The following is a 20,348-nucleotide window of genomic DNA, read 5'->3' as shown; positions in this document are numbered from 1 at the left end:
ATTATGTAGCAAGAGGCCACAGCATACATGAGAGTGTCCTAGGTGCAGGTATGCATAGCAATTCCACATGGCCCCATGTGGCCGTGTTTAGTTTCAGGGCTTTCACTCTGTCCTAGTGTTGGTCAGAAGCACTGAACCCTGGTTTCATAAGGAAAGCACAACATTCTCAACCCACACCTCCTTCCCAGCACTGGAAAACTTTCACCACCAGCAATGCATGTTGCAAATACATACCACACCACAGCTATTCAGAGATGTCCAAATAACCACCAGTGGTAAAAATCAGAAGGGCAAGGACCTTATACATAGAGAGACCTTTCCTAATGAAAGTTCTGGGGTTGATTTTCTGGCTCTAGCAACCTAAGCAGAGATTTGCTACTCTGGGGGAGGCAGAATTTCCCTCCTTTGATCTTGGTACTTTCCCTCTATATAGTTTTGACAGAGGCTAAAAAATAAAATAATTATTTTTGAAAATTATTTTTGCACCTTTATAAACACCTGTCCTTTGAGATGGTCATAACACTAGGAGATTGTGTGCAATGTGCACTGAGGCAGAAAAAGCCAGAGGGTAAGAGCCAGAGCACTTCTTTGCTGACTTTGATTATATAGATCCCAAGGACAGTGTTTCAAGAACATACAATAAATGCAGTAAACAAGACCAAACTGCTGCACTAAATTTCTAAAGTCAGTCAGAAAGCAAGGCATTATGTTGCTTTTTGCACTTTTTTGCAACTGACAGCACCATATTGTCTCAAAAGCCTGAACTCTCCTCCTGGTTGGCACTGTGGCTTAACCCAGTTAGCCTCACGCTGTCTGTACAGACTGAAAATACATCCCTATGAACTTACTTCTGGGTGCACTCTGCCAGTTATATCTGCAACCTATGATTTCTGGTACATCCTAAAAGTTGTATGTATCTGATGCTGTTATTACGAACTCTTTCCTCATTTTGCACTTTAATCTGAGGTCTCAGATGTCATCCATTTGGCTCTGAAGAAGCCTCTCTCTACAGCAGTTTTCAGTTTTCCCACACTCTGCTTGGTATTCAACTGTGAGAACTAGGCTCACAAGTATTCCACAGCTCATGATGTTATGTCCCAGTTAAGACATTATAACCTGTTTTGTTTTTCTGTTAAATCGCATATGAAAATGTTTATGTAGATTGGTACCTTATTCTAATGTAATTTGTTTCTCTTGTGTAGGTTTTTGCATGGCATCTTTCCAGCCAATAAAAAAAGGTCAGTCAATGGAAGTCAGAATAAGTATGCCTTAAAATATAAATAATTCAGCAACACATGATGCTATATTATAATAAATACTTTGAGATGCTCTTCCAGCCACCATAATATCATGGCCAGGACATACAGCTACACTGGATACAGTGTTTTTCCTCAGTTTCCCAATCTCTGTGTGCCTCTGAGGAATGTACAGCATGACTTCAGCTAAAGGAAGGAAGCTCGCTCTTACCAAAAAGGTCCTGTAAGAATTTCTAAGCCATGTAAGCAAAGACTGTACCCCCAAGTCATTCCACTAGTGATTCAGACACTATCAGATCCATTTGATCTAGCCACTGCTAAAACTGGACATACTGCAAAAACCAAGAAGGAAGCACTCAGGGAGTCCAGCTCTCTCCAGCAACAAGACAGCCTTTTAGCAGGACTTCTTGGAAACATGGTTTTGGATGCTGGCATGCCAGCTCCTTCAGTTAAATACCCAAGGTTTGAAAATTAGTTGAAAAGTCTCTCCAAAAGAACAGGCAAGCAAGGCGGACACATGAAGTATTAACTGATGCTGCAAGTATCATTTTAATCTGCAGGTCACACAAATATGGAAAGTTTTTCTTACCTAGTGGGACTAGAAGATGGATAGATGGGTTTCAGAATTATTGTCATTATCAACAAAAGGAGTAACAACAATAGCAACAACAACCCACCATGTAAAATGTTTTCTAATGTAAAATGGATTTCTAATCCATTGCATTCCTGACACCAACATATACAGTCTGAGATAGTCAGAACAGGGTTCTCCTGCAGTTTCATTTAAGAATAAGATATAAAATTGAACATCCTGATGCAAGGCTTCCAATTTATAACTCTGAGATTCAGTACAGACACTATACAACAGTGTTTGGGATATACTTTGCAAAACAAATAGCTAGTTTCAATCAGGGACACATGCAAGGAGGCATGAGCTCAGTGCAAAGATCTTCCTTTACCACTAAGACATCCCTTTCTTGTCACTACCAAAAACTACAATCACTACTGCTGTATTAGTCATCCTCTGCCTTTTTTCATTCAAAGGACTGAGCACAGACAAAGGACACAGTATGATCCTAAACCAGGTTGCTAAGAGGACTCTATTATTCTTCATTTGTTCTTCTGTAGACTGAAACATGAAATAATCATGTTTTCACTAAAAAAAAAACAAACCAAAACCACCCAAAACAACAGTTTAGAAAAAAAACCAATAACCTGCCTTATTACAAAGCAGTAACACTTTACTGGACCATCCAAAGTAATTTGTTTTTTATATCCGATATGAACTTATCTTCAATGGAAGCATGACAAAATAAGTAGTTACCATGTGTCTTGCTGAACACCCTGAACATTTCTGCAGCTCCTACACTCTATTAGATCTATTAGTCTAAAATAAGCATACATGAAAAATAGCTTACAGGAGAACACAAAGTCATGTGGAGCATGAAAATGCACAACCTTTAAAAAGTATTATAATACATTTAATATTTTTTCAGTGTGATTTTTCGTTTTCTCCTTACAGTGTAGCTTATAGCTAAATTATCCCTCTTCAAATAAGAAAACAGTATTAATATTTGGATCAAAAGAGATTTAACAATAGATTCCTCTGCATTACAGAATCCAGTTATCCCCCAAGAAACATTATAAGGAGTGGAGTGGAGGTGGGAAACCACCTGTGGTTCTATGATTTCTAAATTTTACCTTATGTACTGAGGGCAGTCATATTTCTTAACACGTAGGAGAATATGATCCACAGCTTGCGTTTTTGGGGGTTTTTTTTTGCTTTTTGGGTTGTGTTATTTTTTGTTCTTTTTTTTTTTTTAATCTGCAAATACTTTGAGAATAATGTTTTCAATGCACTCTCATTTTCATAAAGTTTAAGGCCACAATATGAAAGTAATTAGAAGTGTACCACCAGAAATATTTTTCAGCTATTTTTAAGATTTCTTGGCAACCTTTTGTCTCTAATCCTGGCTCCCAGTTTCTGTATAATAGCCCATACAGCTAACAGAATTTGAGAGGAGGAAGGACTTACTACAGGAAGGGCAAGATGTGATTCTTCTCCCACCATTAGCCAAAAGTGGCAGTTCAAAGAATTTTCAAGAATCGAGCAGCCAGCAGTCCATTCGTCTGTGTCAAATCCTTGTGAACTGATGCTTGTTCAAGTCGGGATCCCAGCTTCATACCACGAATTCCCAACTCAAATCTTTCTTCTCAGTAAACATAGACTGAAAATGCACTTTTCATATTTGCCCTGTCAGTGTTTGACAGGTATAAGCCACAGTTTACTTTGCAGTCAAATCCGAGATAAAAAAGTGTTGAAGGCACAACTTCAATTAAGTAGATATTTAACTTTAAAAATTTATGGTGATCATTTATCAAAACATTGAAGATAGCACTGAAATCCAACTGGGCTAGTATTAACAAGAATTTTTGCTATTTATTTATTATTTGCTTTATTTTTGTGACAAAGTATAATAAATTTCTTAATGAAAATTTCTACAGTATGTGGAAGCAACAGAGAGAATATCAATATTTATAAGGAAATTATTAAATCTGCAGTATATTTCATAACAGCTACCACTTGAAAGTATTTTGTGCACAATCCTGTAGCAATGTTAATCATTCTCATCCTGTTTTCTCATTCCCATCACATTTCAGCAAAAAATTAAGATTATATTTTTAAACCTTGTGAACCAGTCCTTTGCAGCTAACTTCTTCTGAGTTGGAATTAAAAGGAGTTTAAAACAACTTAAACTGAAAATAGTGTTCTTTGGTTAGTTCCACATAATTATTTTTCCACCTAATGCCCCCTGACATTGCAGAAACCAGTTCGGATTTGCTAAGTTTTTGAATGACATTCCAATGCTGTTACACTGTATCTCCAATAGAGCTGCAAAACCCCAAAGCAGCAAGCATAGCTGGAATCTCAGTCCAAGCTACTGAAGGCTCAATTTCTCCCGTTCTAGAAGCGATAGAGGCCATCCACAATGAAACCGAACACTGGCCAATCAGTTCTACATTTTAATGAACATTTAGCATCAATAGCCTTACAAGATGGATTGCAAGGGAGAAATAAGATGAATAAGGAAAACAACTTCTTGCTTTCAAAACAGCTTCCATTTCTCCTTTTATGGATGTTAAGTGCAGTCACTGACCCAGCTGATACATTAAAAACACACTCCTTTTTCTGTGGGGAAAATAACAAAGTGTCATGGTTTGGTGACACAGAGGCTACCGCATCACTCTTTTTGAGGGTTCTGTCAGTGATCCTTTTGTCTACACCCTCACATCTTGAGACTCTTCTTGCTATGTGTCTAAATGCATTCCTAAATAGGATTTTTTCCAAATGAGGGCTAAGGAAAGAAAAGCCAGCCCCGTACTGTTCTGACATGGCTCTACAGTGAAGAAGACTACAGCTTTTGCCTTCAGGTCCCTGGTTTTAAAACACCACAACCCACAAACCCCCAAATCCTGCAAGTTTTGTTCAGTTTGAACCAACAGATTCTCTTGTTTTCCCAGGTGGGGACACACTTGATGCAACTAAAACTACCCAGAAGTCAATGGGAAACGTTAGGACTGACTCAGGAAAAAGTTATGAGTCAAATGTCTCATAAGCAGTTAACAGAAGACATGCTTTTGTGTCAGAGTAACTGTGAACCTCAGCTTCCTCCTGCTCTAGGCAAGTTACAACCACAGGACCTGGGGCAACAGATCGGCCATCAGACTTCCCTCTGCATGACTTCAGCCCCCCTCAAGCTATCTCTACCACTAGTGCCATGGCTCTGGAGGAGCTGAGCGAAGTGCTATACTCACAATCATTACTTTCACATGAATATAGTTCTTCTTATGGTGCCCACCAAAAACACTCGTGCACAAAGTAGCACTTTCCCCAGCTCAAGTACAAAGGCAAGAAAAAAAAACAACAACAACAAACTTTCCTAAATAACTTAAACACAGGCTAAAAATACAATCCTTTATTTAACCACCACAAAAACCACAGCTGTGTGAAATCCAGGTCGAAATCCCCAGGTTGAACCCACTCATCTTCTGTATCATTTTTCTTTCTCTCTCACACATGCATGTGTGCATACACTCACCCACATGTAGGTCCTGGTGCCACTGTGCATATGCTTAAATGAAGCCCTTGGACCACTGCATTCAAGACCACAACATGATCAGCCCATCACTGAAGCACCATACTGAATACACACACTGAAAACCCATGAACTGATTTTGCAATAAATCTACAGAGAGCCTTCATAAATTGTATGGGGAGCCTTCAAGGACAAAGACCCAAATGGTTTTAATTTCCCCTTAAATGATAGCCAGAGTTAATACCAGATTTGGCACGAAGCAGGCATTCCATGCCCGTTGGGCTTATATGGACATGAAAGAGTTTATGTTTGACATTTGTTTTAAAAACATAATGAAAACCTTTTGCTCTTTCAAGTCCCAAACTTGCATTAGTTTCTGAGAATCTATTACTTTAAAAAAAGCATTTGTTGGCTCTGATTTCTTGGATAACTGACAAAAAAGCATTAGGAGAAGGCTCTTTGTTAGTGTTCTGTAGCTGGATGATAGAGAACAGGGAGCAAGAGAAACAAGATGCTGAACAGCACATTTGCTCTCTGTCCCTTTTACAACTGTTTTTGATAAATAAGAAGTGTCTTGTGACATCAAGCTCTGATTCATCACTGGCAGCTCTCCATCAATTAACAGAGCTGAAAGAATATGTAGTACTTCTACACATCGCACCAATTCTCTCCACGTGTTTTCTCCCTGAATGTCACACATACCCATCTGCCTGGTGTCCCGGTGGCACAGTCAAACATTAAGGCAAGTATTGGTAACAGTGGAGAGCCAAAAGCAACACCCCATTTTCCATCACCTATGTTCCACATTCCTGCAGACATGTAACAGAGGGCTAATGCCTCCACAGTGTCAGATGCATTTAGGGTAGGTCAGAGCTAGGAAGATTTGTGGATTACAGACTTCTCAGGGCAGAGGGTACAAAAGGGCCAAGGCCAGCTAACTGTGAGAACAAAACCAGAAGTTTAACAGAGCTCTTACAAATCTCATAGTCAAAACATAACCAACCTGGTCCCTCAGTCTTGAAATCTATATGGGAATCCAAAAGATACAAATTTCTTCATGTATCACAGTTCCTGAAAAACTGGCTGACTTAACACAGCATATATAACGGCGTAATTCAGCTGTTAAAAATCATGACCTAAGGAAAGGAACAGCTCTGTGGTGTGCCCTAGATCCATCACAACCAAGACTTACTGCTTTAAGTTACATTACTTAAAATTAATACATCACCAGTTTAGCCATGTAGTCAAATCCATTCTGTGGTTCACAAGTAACTTGGGATATCAATAACAACCAGTGTGGGCATGTGAATACATTCACACATGTACACATGCAGATTATGTGCTGTGTTTTGTAAAAATATATGTAATTTATTTTAAAACTAAACTCTTGCTACAGAAACTGCTCCTATTCGTACCCAGGGAGTTAAGACTATAACTCAACTGTCAAAGAAGTGACAGAGAAGTCCTAGCTTTGGTGACTTCGAAGGGGATCTGGGACATAAGCAACTTCTCCTAAAGTCCACTGAGTCCAAAAGGGTTTTAGAAAACAGTAACTCATCTCAAGGTGACTCTTATATTATCAGCTCTCCTTATATTACCAGCTGGCTGAGGTTGGAAGCCAGAAAAGACTGGGATGGAATAGGGGTTGGACCTTCCCAGAGAGGGAGTAACTTCCATGACCAGCTGGACCAAGGCCAGCGGGAAGATCTACAAACCAAGTACAGCAGCACAACAAATCTGTGGATTAACAGGAGCATTGTCAGGGAGCAAGGCACGCTCAAAGCTGGTCATCACATGGGATTTGGGAATTAACTCTGTTTTCAGATGCAGTTAAAAAATACCAGACTGAACCACCTCCCAAACATCATGATTTGAAGTGTTTATCCTTGCCATAATGAGCTCTCGAGGCTTGATAAGAGGCCTTACAAGAAAATGTACTGGGTGGCTGATAATAGTAAGTATCTCAAAGACTTTGAGATAAACTTCACTATACCCTATCACCCTAAAGACTTTTTCCTTCAGTTTTATGCACATGTTATAAAACAAAAATGGCCAGGAATTAATGAGAGCACCTATTCATTTCACTTAGCTCTGGCTTCATTCAGTTCTTCTCCCCAGATCTGGAACAGCTCTGATAAACAATAGTGGCAGTGACACTTCAAAACATTTCACGTCTACGTTATTTGTGATAGCTGAAACAGCTATTTATGCCTTTAATCCAAAAGGGAAGATCTAAAAGGCAGTGGTATTTGGCTTTAATTGCAAAGACCTTGTAAGAATAAAACAAATAATAGCCAGGAACCCACTATTGCAGAAAGCAGTATTGACTGATAAAGCACAGAAAAACTGAAATAAGATCTGTTACAGACTGTCCTACCAAGTTTTTTTGGTTGTGTCTTTTTACCATACTATTTATTTCATTACAGCCAAGACAAAAAAGTACTGTCATTGTGACAGAGACAATGGAAAATCTGCAAAACTGGAATGAAAATGATGACTTAAAAATTCCCATATTCCTTTCAAGTGACATCTGAGGTTGCCATTTGTTTCACTTGAAAAAGAACCTCTAGGAATCTGTTTGATTTTGGATATGCTACTAATTTTGAAGGCAGACATATTCTCAATGATCATATGAACATATTTCAAACAGAACTTTTAATTAAAGTAATGGTTTCAGACAGGAAGCATGAAGATATACATATACATTTCAGGTGACTCTCATATTTACTCCTGTTGTCCTTCTATGGTGATAAAATTTGTACTGTGCCTCCCAGGTCAAACTTCCTTTCCCATTTGACCTTACAAATGGTAGGTCATTGAACAAGAAAGCGGGGGTTTCATAAACACACCCCACATTAATTCTCCAAGAAAAACGACCTACTAGTTAAGCAGAATAATAATTTTTTACTCAGAAATTGGTGAAATAGTAAGGTAGAGACTGCACAGCGTGCTAGACAACAAATGTAAGAAATCCTGGAGTATTTTAATGCCGTTTTCTAAGAACAAAAACATTATTCAAGCCAAATAGCACTTCGTAATGCCTTCAGTTGTCACGAAGCAGAGTCAAACTCCTCTCTCCACCATCTTGCAAGGAACTACAGAGGGCACAAACTAAGACAAAAATAATCTCAACCCCTCACACACACTCTGAGGAACACCTAGCATATACTCAGCACTCTCATGCTTACTTTTTACATTCCCACTGTATTTACTTTAGTTAGCACGGAAAATTGTGTCTAGCCAGAAAAATCTAATCCCGCTTATTTTGGCTCTTCTTGTGTTAAAAACAGAACAGGCTGGAAGGAGAAGAGAAACAAAAAGTTAATGCAGTGCTGTCTTCATCTGTTTTTAAGAGGAGACCACTTCACATTTGGGTTTTTTGGCCATGTGAAAGGGGAAGGCTTTTCCCAGAAGTGATTACAGAAAGTGGCAGGTCACATTAAAATGAATTCACAACATGAAGGTAGCTGGAACATTCAGTCACTGGGTCTCGGCCTTGTCGTGTACTATGTACCATAGCCTCTTTTCTAATGGTTAAACCTAGATAGTGGGAATTCACACTAATAAAGCAGAAGTACAGCATATGAGCTGACAGACTTTCTTGCAAGAAGTTGTTAGGTGGCTTCTAACTTGAATCTCCCTTTTTCCCTTGGTCCCTCCCATGTATGCCTCCCCAAGCCAGCCCATGCATATGAAAGTTAACATGAAGAATATTGTTAACTACCATCCATGCTAAAGATGAAAAAGCCCCCTGAAATCTAAGTTTAATTTTCTGCAGGATATTTGTATTATAACTGCCAGGGCACTATATCCTGTATTTATTATTTCCTGGGTAAGAGGTAACTTCACTTGCTACGAGTTTTTGAGCAGTCATTATCAGCTCTGTATGAGACTGAATCAGGATTCTTAAACCTTATTTATATGTTTTATGTTGCACCAGTAGTCTGTTATTATACAATGCTGTAAGAGATCAACAATGACCTAAGTTCAGCACCAAAAGTTTTGTTGCTGTAAAAGCCATGAATCAGACCCCAATTCAGCAACTGCAGATATTTAAACCAGGGCATATATTACATATAAATAAGGATGTTAACGTATGAAATACCAGGGTTAAATAAGTGAAAATCTATACCAGAATACATCACAGTTTCACACCCAAGCATCATGTGATATATGTACCCACATTGGGGGAAAAAGGAAGGCAGTGGGCAAGAAAGCTGGTTTTGTAAGACTATCTGACAGGACACAAGAAGTAATCTCTTTGGAATAAAATATAAGAGGACATAAGTGTTGTTATGTTTGGGAAGGAGAAGGAAATTTATCATGACCTGCACCATACACAGGTCACTAAGAGATTAAACATTCCTAAATTTTAATTCAGTAAAATATCTTCAGTCATCTTTAAAATTAAATTTCTAGAGATGTCAAGATCACATGAGCCTCTACATATTTTATTGCATAGGACCAGGCTTAAGAAATTGCTTAATGGTCAGGTGCTGTGTTCAACGAAGAATTCTGCTGCTGGAGATAAGTACACGTACAACCACGGCAGACTCATGATGATTCCCCAACCTCTTACATGAGTAGAGCAAGGTGAAGGAGGAAGGGAAATGCTACTAACATTTTACTTTTTATTGAGAGAGGCCAGGACTGCTCAGGCACCAGTGCTACTCAAGCATTTATTAAAATCAGCAGGAGCCCTCTCTGCTGTTGGACGGCCATGGGATCTGCACCACCTCCAAGGTCAGGAGGAAGAACCAGCTGCAGTGAAGGAGAAGTGGGAAAAGGATCATGACTCTCATTCCACTATCATAAAAAACCTCACATGTTTTGTATAACAATTATAATAATTTAATCATTGTTTTGGATGATTAAACAATGTGTATCATTGATGGAATTGTGATGTGAACTGTCTGTGCAAAGAAACAGCTTTATGAAGTGGTGGAGTGACTGAAACTATTTAACCTCCTTGCTTTTAACCAGATAGATTTGAAGCAGATTGTACCTACTTGCATTCAACACATTTATTTCTTCCTCAGTATTCTCTGATACTTTTATTCTGTCAGTTTTCTAGACAACCAAAGACTGTCCAAAATCCAGGAAACTTCTCTATTTAGATTTTTTAAAATATTTTTCTTTTAGAATAACACAATTTTACATTCATAGTCTGTGGGAAGAAACAATTCTGAAATTATAAAGCAACAGCAATTGTCAAAGTAATCCATAAACACTAAAAAAAGTATTTCTATTGTAAGTTTCATGAAAAGTTATTCATCTTCCAGGATGTCACTTGAGGGCAGTGCATGAACCATTTGGAGAGCCTTCTCTTTCCTACTATTCACTTGATATTCTTCTGGAAGGAGAAAGTGTTTTAAATCCTTCTTTGCTTATCAGTTCCTCTAAGAATTTACTTTTGTTAAGTTTTGAAGTGGCATTTTTATAAATAAATAAATAAATAAATTACTTCCCTCTTGCTGAAAATCACTATAAAACTGAAAAATGACTGAAAACTATCCAGCCCATTTTCCACAGGACATATCACAGCTGTCAGACAGAAGGCAGGATACTGAAGTGAAGGTGTAATTCTTCCTGGTGACGACCATGATGTTTCAGTGTACTTCACCTGAGACCATTTGGAAACCCAACTGATATAGCAGCTAAAAGTGCTTGAGGTTTTTGAAAAGTGTTTCCTTTTCCTCAGTCATTAAAAATATGATAAACAACTTGCACTTAAGGAACCAGACAATGTGCTGAAGACCTTGAAAACTCCAGTTGCATACTGTTACACAGTTTGTATTAGGATGGCTTCCACTTTCCCCAAAATTCTCATGTGCTAAAAAATGTTAGCAACAGGAACATCATTACATGAATTAACCTGACTGGTTAAATAATAACAGTGGAGTGGAAACAAGATGCATAGTCTAAGGCAGGGCTGTCAAACTCCTTTTCACTGGGGGCCACATCAGCCTCCTAGTTGCCTTCAAAGGGTTAAATGTAATTTTAAGACTGTCTAAATGTAGGAGTAGTTACTTTTGTAGGAGTAGTTACATTTATACAGTCCTAAAATTACATTTGGCCCTTTGAAAGCAAGCGGGAGGCTGATGTGGCCCCCAGTGAAAAGGAGTTTGACACCCCTGGTCTAAGGGATTTCCCATCTATATATGATAATAAAAACGATGCCACTTTCCTCCAGAATGTATTCATTATACAAAATAACATATTTATTAATAAAGTTTTATTGGCCTACGGGATTCATCAGCTTCTTGATTAGGATTTGACTAATAAGGCCCCCACTGGCTGGGTCTTCTATAGTGGTCATCAGCTTGGCCTGCAATCTGCACAGAGGACCTAGCACTCACAAAACCAAAATTATTCTGGAGGATCCTCATTGTTTTCTTCTGCCTTTTCTGTTGCATAACATGATACAAGGAAATAACGCTAAAAACTTCTGAGCTTTTGGGCATTTTGGGCCAATGCTGCTATTTGCTTAGTATGCAATCCAAAACCCCTTTAAAATCTTCCTGGAAGAACTGCTTTTCTTCCTGTTCTTTTCATCTGTACAAATAAGTCATCATCATCAGAAACCAGAACATTCCTGCAGGGAGATTATGGACTGTGTAATTTTGGTGACTATTCTCAGATGTAAAGTAGCATCCTCACATTCGCACACTTCCACCAGAGTCAGAGATACAATATGGAAGCCTGGTATATAGAGAAGACAGTATGAAGATCCATTTGCACAGTCCTTTTTCCTTGCATTACACAATGACAACTCATTGCTTAAAAAGTAATATGCTTCAGTGGAAAAGCATTATACTGAGGATCAGGAAGCCTGAAGTGTTTTATGTATTTACTCAGAAATTCTGAAAAAGTTACTTGATTTGCTTTACTTTTTACTTTGAGTCTGACGTCACTAAAGACTGCTCAGGGAGTCTGACCTCCCTTACAATATTATACACAAAGAAAAAGAAATGTAAAGACATGGTTAAAAAGTTAAGATTAAGGCAATGACTTTTCAGGTAACACTGGGATTTGTGCAGAAATGATTGCCTACAGAAACTGAGCCAGCCCCCCACAGAAAGCTGATAAACCACTCGAAGACAAGGCCTAAACAAAAAACATAACTGCAAACCTATGGCATTACTGCCAATTTTAAGTTAGCTTAATTTCATTGATTCAAAGAGAAAAATACTTGTCTAGTGTAATGATACTAGAAAAATCTACCCTTTGCCTTGAAAATACAAAACAAACCCCCTCACTCTTTAAAACACCTTCCTAGAGTCAAATTTATGGCATTTTCCCCTCAATTTTGTGTTAAAACCTTTTGGCATATTCTGAGGTAGAACGTCTAATTATTTCAACCACCCAGTGACAGAAATTCAGATGGTCTATTGTATAATTCTACATCTTCCTGCTGGAAGAGAAAGATGAATAGAAATGTAATTAAACAGAAAGCTCATCTTTTACCCTGTTGCTTGTTGCCTCCTTTTTCATGTTCCAGATGTAAAATAAAGCCACAGATGTTAATACATCCTGCCCATATTTTTGTTCCATAAGAGCAGCATAAATTGGAACCTATGCCAGCTTTGATTTTTAAATGATTACTCCATCATTTGAAGTCATTTTATAACCAATATTTTGAGAATTACTGGCCCAGCTTCCCCTATCACTCATACTAATTTAAAACTGATGAAATGCAATTGGTTTCAGAGAAGAAATTTTTTATTTATACTAATATATAATAAGAGAAAAATGCAAACCATCCATTTCATGGAAATTGGTCTGAGGGTGGTGAAGCTCTGCTTAGCCCCAGCAGTCCCTGCCATATCCCTATGGACTGGTGCTAAGGAAATGAACAGACTTCTCTATTTTCTTGCTTTGTGTCACCCTCTCACTGCCTTTTTAAGTGCCACAAGAAGAGGAATTTAACATCGTGTAGCTTGGTCTTTTGCTCCTGGGTTCAATGCTCAGGTTGACCCTTCATAACTTAACAAGGAAGAAAGGAAGAATCAAGGACAAACTTGGAAGTAAAATCTAGCTTAAAAAGAGTGACCCCTAAACAATATTAATATCATTAATAAGCTGGAAAGTTCTCTGAGCAGCAGATTCACAATTAGCAGCCCCAGGCAGCCATAAAGAAATAAAGGAACCAAAGTGTGGTGGGGCATAACTGTCATGGTGAAAAGGTATCACAGCAGTGTCCCAGTGTTTCAGTAACAGGGTTACCCATTCCTAAGTCCTAACAATGTAAGTGCCAGCATGAAAAAGAGAACAAGGCATGACTTTTGCTTCCAAAGTGGGGAATATTTTCATACTGTGTTTCTAGAGAACCCAGCAAAATTGAGGTCCTGGTGCCAGCTAAGTCACTGTGCAATGATCAATTAGTCAACTTCCCTTTAACAAAGCATACTCCATTAAGATTCTAAAATTGGACTCATAGTGCTGGAACGAAGAATTATTAGAAAATTTCTATTTATCAATCCCTGAAAAAAAGGTGCGTTACAGTAATTTTTCCATTTTAACATTATGATTTTTAGGTTTAATATTACGTCTAAGGTCACAGGCCAATGTTTCTTTGGCAAGAGATCATTGGAGATAATCGTATATGCTTTCAAATGAAATAAAGCTCCTTCTCCTAATACTGAGAGAATGCAGAAATTTCAGCCCTTTAAATGAGTCATTTCTCTTCAACCAAACACTGGCCATCTTACACCATAGAGGAATGCAATTCTGGCAGGAAAACATACTCACATATTTCCTTGGCAGTTTTTTATAATAAAATGGTTATTTGAAACTGCTTGGCTTGAAATGTTAGACAAGAGTGATGGAGGCCGTTTCAGAGAGCGCACATGAGATGGTCAAAGGGAGCTTGATTGTTCAGTGCATATATCCAGTGTACCACTTGTGTGGTATATTATTCATTACTTTATAGGAAACTAATCCTAAAAGGTTTCAACAGAAATTGTATGTTTTCAGAAGGAATTTGAAATGAAAGAGTATGCTCACTTAAGCATGCAAGGGGAGAGGGAGACTGGTACAGCATGCCGAACCACAGTCAGCAAAAGCATTTAAACGTGCTTAAAATTAATTTAAATCCGTTGCTGAATCAAGCTTTCAGAGGTAACCCAGAAAGAAAAGCATGAAACTTCAAAGGTCCAGAGGTTTGCTTAGCAAACCAGAAATAGAGATGCTTGAATGAGTCTCTGAAATGAGTTGCAGGGCACCAAGACTCTCAGCTAATGCTCTAGAGAGGTTTCTGGTACTTCCGATTTGCAGTTGTGCCGAGAGGCTGCTATTTTGGCAGTTTCTCTGTTTTTGTCCACAGTCATGAATTCGAAGAGAACCCATCGCCGAGATCAAAGAGGTTTAAAACCATAATTATTTAAAGTTTATCAAACTTTCATAACCATTAAAGTTGGTACTTCAGGATAATCAACTCACCCTCATTTTTGGACATTTCCCTAATTGCCCCAAAAAGTGTTTTAGGTGCATATTCAAAGCTAACGGGTAATATTTACACGAAGAGGAAGGCGAACGCATACTCTGGCATGTGGCAGCGGCAGCCGGTGTCACAGGGCAGCAGCGCCGCTGACCAAGTCCCGCGGCCTCGGCGCCCGGAACGGCACCGGCGCGGCGGGAAAGGCGAGCTGCTGCGTACGCACACCGGACTCGGACAAGGCGTCGGGCAACCCCGGCAAGAGTTACGGAGGGTACCGAGAGGCCGCCCCACACACCCGCGCCTTTGCTTTCCTCACCGCCGCGGAGAAAGGCGGGCGCCGCCGCTGCCACGCACACCGCACGCCGCCTCAGGCGGCGCGGAGCGGAGCTGCAGACGGCGCCCCGCGCCCGGGCCCAGCGGGGCAAAGCACGGCGGTACTCTCGGCACCGGGCGCAGGCGCGTCCCCGCGGCCCGCCCTTCGGCGGCCACGGGCCGAGCCCGACGTGGGTGGCCGCGGGTCCAGCAGTGCCGCCAGACTCCTCGCCGCCCCTTCCGCGCCGGGACTGGGGAGCACATCCCGCATACCTGAATCATCGTTTCGGACTCTTCTTGCGCCGAGCGGCGACGGGGCAGGGGATGCAGCTCCCTCCCGCGGCACGCCAGGCTCGCCCGGACGCCCATCGGATACTCCCGGCCGCTCCTCGCCTCCAGCGCAGCCCCGGGGCTCTGCCCCCTCCTCACCCGCAGCCGGCAGCCATGAGCCCTCAGCCTCTAAGCGGCCGATGCGGGCCTTCCCCAGCCGGCCTGAGCTCCGCTAGTTGGTGGCCGCTTTCCGAGCTCGTTCCGTCTCCGCTTCCCCTTTTGTTACCGGGCTCCTGAGCTGACCACACCGTGCCCCCTCCGGAGCCAGGACGACAAATCAGAGAGCCGGTGCCGAAAGCTCTTGTCTCCAGCTGGGGAAACTTAGCCTTCCCTATGCTGGTGGGAGGGTTTTTGGATCACCGAGTAGTATGGATACAATAACAACGAAACTAATAACTCGCAAAAGAGTCTGCTTCGGAGGGCGCGTTGCTTTTGTGCAGTAGCAAAGCGAGGCTTCCAGTAATCTGTCAGTAAAGCGAGCTAATAGTACCCAAGTAACTTGTGAGGGAATAATGGGTATTTAAAGCTAACACCAAGAATTACTTTGAAAACAATTTAAGAAGGGGAGAACCTAAAGGAATTTCCTGCTTCTTTGCGTAATCTGCCTGCCTGTGTACATTAATTCTTTCTCTTCAGTTTCTAACATAACTTATTTTCCCTGCCTGCAAAAGGATGCGTACTGCTGAGGGACAGGAAGGATAACCATGTGGTGGAAGCACGGCACTGTAAACTTAAAGATTGGGGCTCTGTTTCCCTATTTGCCAAAGGCGTTTGCTATCCCATACAGTGTAAGTTTGCAGAAATGTGCTGTAATTTTACATGCTTTAATTCTTAGATCTCCAGCTTCAGGAAAGGCACAGCTGCTTTACTCAGAGTGCTGAGGGTCTGTAGCTCCCAACAGGACCCAGTGCCGTAACACTGGATAACTCTTACTACTATAATTAAGAGATCACATACAAAAACTTTCAGCTGTCTTCTCTTTGGGCTTCCAAGTTTCCTCCTCTGTAAAAAACAAGGTATAAATCAGTGCTTCCCTGCCTCTGACGTGTCCTGAGAAGTTCAAGACACATTCATTTGACAGTCATGTTGTAAAAGATGTCTGTCTGTTACTGAACAGTTCATTACCTATTTCCAAACATTTGAAATTCGGTGTTCTAGCAGAGTCACCTTAAAATATATTCAGAGGAACTGGGTTCGTCAGATTTGTTTTTCCTCAAGGAACAGAAAAGATGAGAAATCATTTCTGAACATTTATGTGATAACATCTGGCATGTTATGATTTAGGTCAAAACAATATGTCTTTTATACAGCTAACAAGGAAAATTAATTAAGTTTTTTAACATTATTATTATTTATTTGTACCATTTGAATGTTCTAATTAAGTACTTGGCCCCCGTTATGCCAGGCACTCAACTTCAAGTGACTTGAGCAATTTTACTTTATAAAATGAGTTGATCTTGTTCATGGAGAAGTTCGGGTATACACTGAGTAGCCTATATAGGGATGTTACTGGGCTGTCAGGTTATTTTCACTACATAAATCTTCCCGTGATTTTCCCTCCACCCTCCATTGCCTGGAGAAAGGGTCATTGTACAGGAAGAGCTATTCTCAGATAACCTGAAGGTCTGATATTGTCATGTAAACTTTTCCTTGAGAAGTCACAGATCATGACTAATGAGCTGTATTTGAAATATCCCAAACTGACTGGAGTCATAATGTGGGAATGTGTATGTGAAGGTGACTTTTATGAGCTCGTCAAAGGCAACCTCTCCAACTGGCAGTTGTACTGGCTTATCCACTCCAAGGGAGTTCATCTGGTCCTTATTGACTGATCCACAAAGAAGAAACAGGAAGAAGAAAGAACTTAAATCAGTATTGTTACTTTGACAGTATAGGAATGGCTATTGACAGATTTGAAATCCCTCTGCAGAAATGAAATGGTATGAATGTGGAAATGTCAGCCCCTTCTGGAAGATTTTTCATTGTTCTACCTTACTGGAATGATCACTTCCATTGCTTTAGTGCTTTGACCCTACTTTTCATTACTATCATCTTCTAAATATGACCTAGTGTGTTTGAAAGTGTTTACAAAGCTTAACTAATCCAGCCAGTGTTTCATATGGCTCTGCAGTTTGTTCTGCTACATTTAAAAAAATAAAGTAGTATCTGTTTTCTCAAAAGCAAAGTAGAATCGAGAATTAGAAGGGGACAGAGAGTCACGCTGCTGTTAGGTAACTAAGGTTATCACTTTCTTGACTAGTACTACCACTTCCCTTTGTATAAGTATTCTTCAAATGCAGCTGGGCAACTTGTCAGCTAACCTTGCCAAATCGATCACAGAACTTTATTACAACTTCCTTTAACAGAGGTAACCAAGAACATTTTTGGACTCAAATGCGAACATCCCCTCTGGATTAGTCCTTGACTCTGCCACTTGTATGCAAAAAAATTCAGTGGTTATTTGTTCGTAATTAGAAGGGAATTTTATCTGTGGATTCCACAAGGTGGTGACCCTGTCCTAGACCACTTAAATGCTCCCAACTTACATTATTTGGTAATTCAGGAAACTCATTACCACAAAATTGATCCAGTGCAGTACCTGCAATGAAAAGGGTGTCTTTTTAAATAAAGCAGTAAATGTGGTTTCACTTACAGGAGGGTCAGGCAAGCATTAATGACCCATCATTATTTAAGTAAATAGGAATAGAAGAAAGAGTTTCCTTAACCATTCAGTCCCACTCCTGCTTCCTCCACCATTGTTAGCAGTTAGAAAAGATGTGTTTCAGCCTTGTCACTAGCAAAACCAGAGGGAGGTTGGGGAGGACCAAGAAGTATAAGGAAAGAAGAAAAAATGCACAGATGTGTAGTGTTTTCAAATTAACTAACTGTGGCTAAGATATAGATTACTTCCTAGAGAATAATGATCACAGCCTGAGGCAAAACTAGGCATATTAGCATCAAGTCTGCCATTAACTCTCCAGGAAATGCACCAGTCTGAAGTCATTAATGAAATTATAGCCAGTTATTTGGTGGGAGAAAGATTAGTCAGGCAAGATGAACATTTTCCTTGTGGTGCTATTATTTTTACTGAGCAGCACAAAATTTATATTTGTTTCATGACCCTGCTTCTGTGTTGGAACATCTACAGAGAAAAAATGGATTGCATAAGTTATTTGAAATTCTTTCAAAAGCTCGGAATTTTTAGCATTGTTGCACTGGGAACAGGAGCAGCTCCTAAATTTTGCACATGTTGTCAGGGTTGTGCAATTCTCAGCCTTCTATTCTTCAAATATTTAGCTTTCCTCTGTACTGAACAGTTTTGTTGTTCTAGTATACAATTGCCGAAAGACTCCCATTTGCCTTAACAGTATGTGTTAACAGACTGTTTCTTATTATTCAGATTATCTGGACATAACAAAACTTATTTTTTTAGAAGAAAAAAGCTCATTGTGCTTAGGCTGGCAAAAAAAAAAAAAAAGAAGTGTTAAATAGGATAGATCAATCTATGCCAGTTTTGAATAGACCTCAGTCAACAGTATTTTATGAGAGGATTAATACATTGCAGTTACTGCATACTGCTTTAAATGGCACAATCTAAGAACCAAGCAAAACTAAGAAGGAATGTGCTCTTCTATAACACTTCACGTTTTTCAAAGTCTGCACAGACAGTACTGCTTTTTGGAAGGAGTTTAGACGTAGCGTCCAGTTTTAAAGACTAAAGAAACTAACTGCTCTCTTCTGGAGGAGGTAGGATGGTACCTCAGCTATGCAGAGCAGTACCTAGACCCTTTGGCACCAGTGGAATGACAGAGTGATGCACTGGTGTCAGTCACAAGCCCTGAGTCTAATAACTATGCAAGAGCAGCACTGTTTTTAATAATTTTTCCAAAACATTGTTTTTTCCTGAGAAGGAATATGAACATGCAGAGTTAAGGGAAAATCAAGTTTATCAGATTTAATTTTTCCAGAGTGAATTCCAGACTCAGTATAATAATCATTAAATACTAACTTATGACAGAATCACAGAGTAGTTGAGATTGGAAAGAACTTCTGGAGGTTACCGGGTCCAACCTCCTTGATCAGCCATGGCCATCTCGCACCAGTTGCCCAGGGCAACATTAAAACAGTTTTTTAATATCTCCAAGCATGGAGTCTCCACCACGTTTCTGGGCAACCTGTCCCACTGCCCAGTCACCCTCACAGTAAAAAAATATTTCCTGAAGTTCAGAGGCAACTTCCTGTGTGCCCATTGCCTCTGGTCCTATCACTGGGCACCACTGAAGAGAGCCTGGCTTAGTCTTCCTTACACCCTCCTTTCAGATATTTATAGACATGAATTAAACCCCCCTGAGTGTTCCCTAGGTTGAACAGTCCCAGTTTGCAAATGACACAAAGTTAGTAGGAGTGGCTGATGGACCAGAAGATTGTGCTGCCATCCAGCATGAGCTTGACTGGCTGGAGAAATGGGCTGTCAGGAACCTCATGAAGTTCAGCAAGAAGTGCAAAGTCCCACAGCTGGTGAGGAAAAACCCCAGGCACCAGTATATGCTGGGGGTCACCCAGCCAAAAAGCACCTTGGCAGAAAAGGGAGTCCTGGTGGACACCAAGTTGAACATGTGCCAGCAATGCGTCCTTGCAGCAGAGAAGACTACCAGTATCCTGGGCTGCATTAGGCAAAGTGGTGAGGCCACACCTCACCTAACTGTGTCCAGTTAGGGCTATCCAGTACAAGAGAGAGATGGGCATACTGCAGAGAGTCCAGTGAGGGGTCACACAGATGATTTAAGACACTAGACCAGTACTGACTCCTGGGGTACACTGCTACTTACCAGCCTCTAACTAGACTTTGTGCCACTCATCACCATCCTTAGGGCCCAGCCATTCAGCCAGTGGTCAGTCCACCTCACTGTCTGG

The 20,348-nt window shown here is 40.2% G+C and overlaps 1 protein-coding gene across 1 annotated transcript in view; it reads right to left on the bottom strand.

Annotated features, from left to right (window-relative positions):
- The window catches only part of TNS3 (tensin 3), a gene marked incomplete at both ends in the record, with an annotated part of 226,390 nt that extends 210,917 nt beyond the window's left edge, over positions 1-15,473 (bottom strand). Inside the window, 1 exon segment of the mRNA XM_080340298.1 lies at positions 15,378-15,473. Within this exon segment, the coding sequence (XP_080196424.1) occupies positions 15,378-15,473 (96 nt within the window).
- Between the last annotated feature and the right edge of the window lie 4,875 nt (positions 15,474-20,348).

The sequence above is a fragment of the Nesoenas mayeri genome, assembly GCF_963082525.1.
Source record: "Nesoenas mayeri genome assembly, chromosome: 2".
Lineage (NCBI taxonomy): Eukaryota > Metazoa > Chordata > Aves > Columbiformes > Columbidae > Nesoenas > Nesoenas mayeri.
Note: the sequence above shows the minus strand (reverse complement) of the source record. Positions and strands in the feature narration are given on the sequence as shown.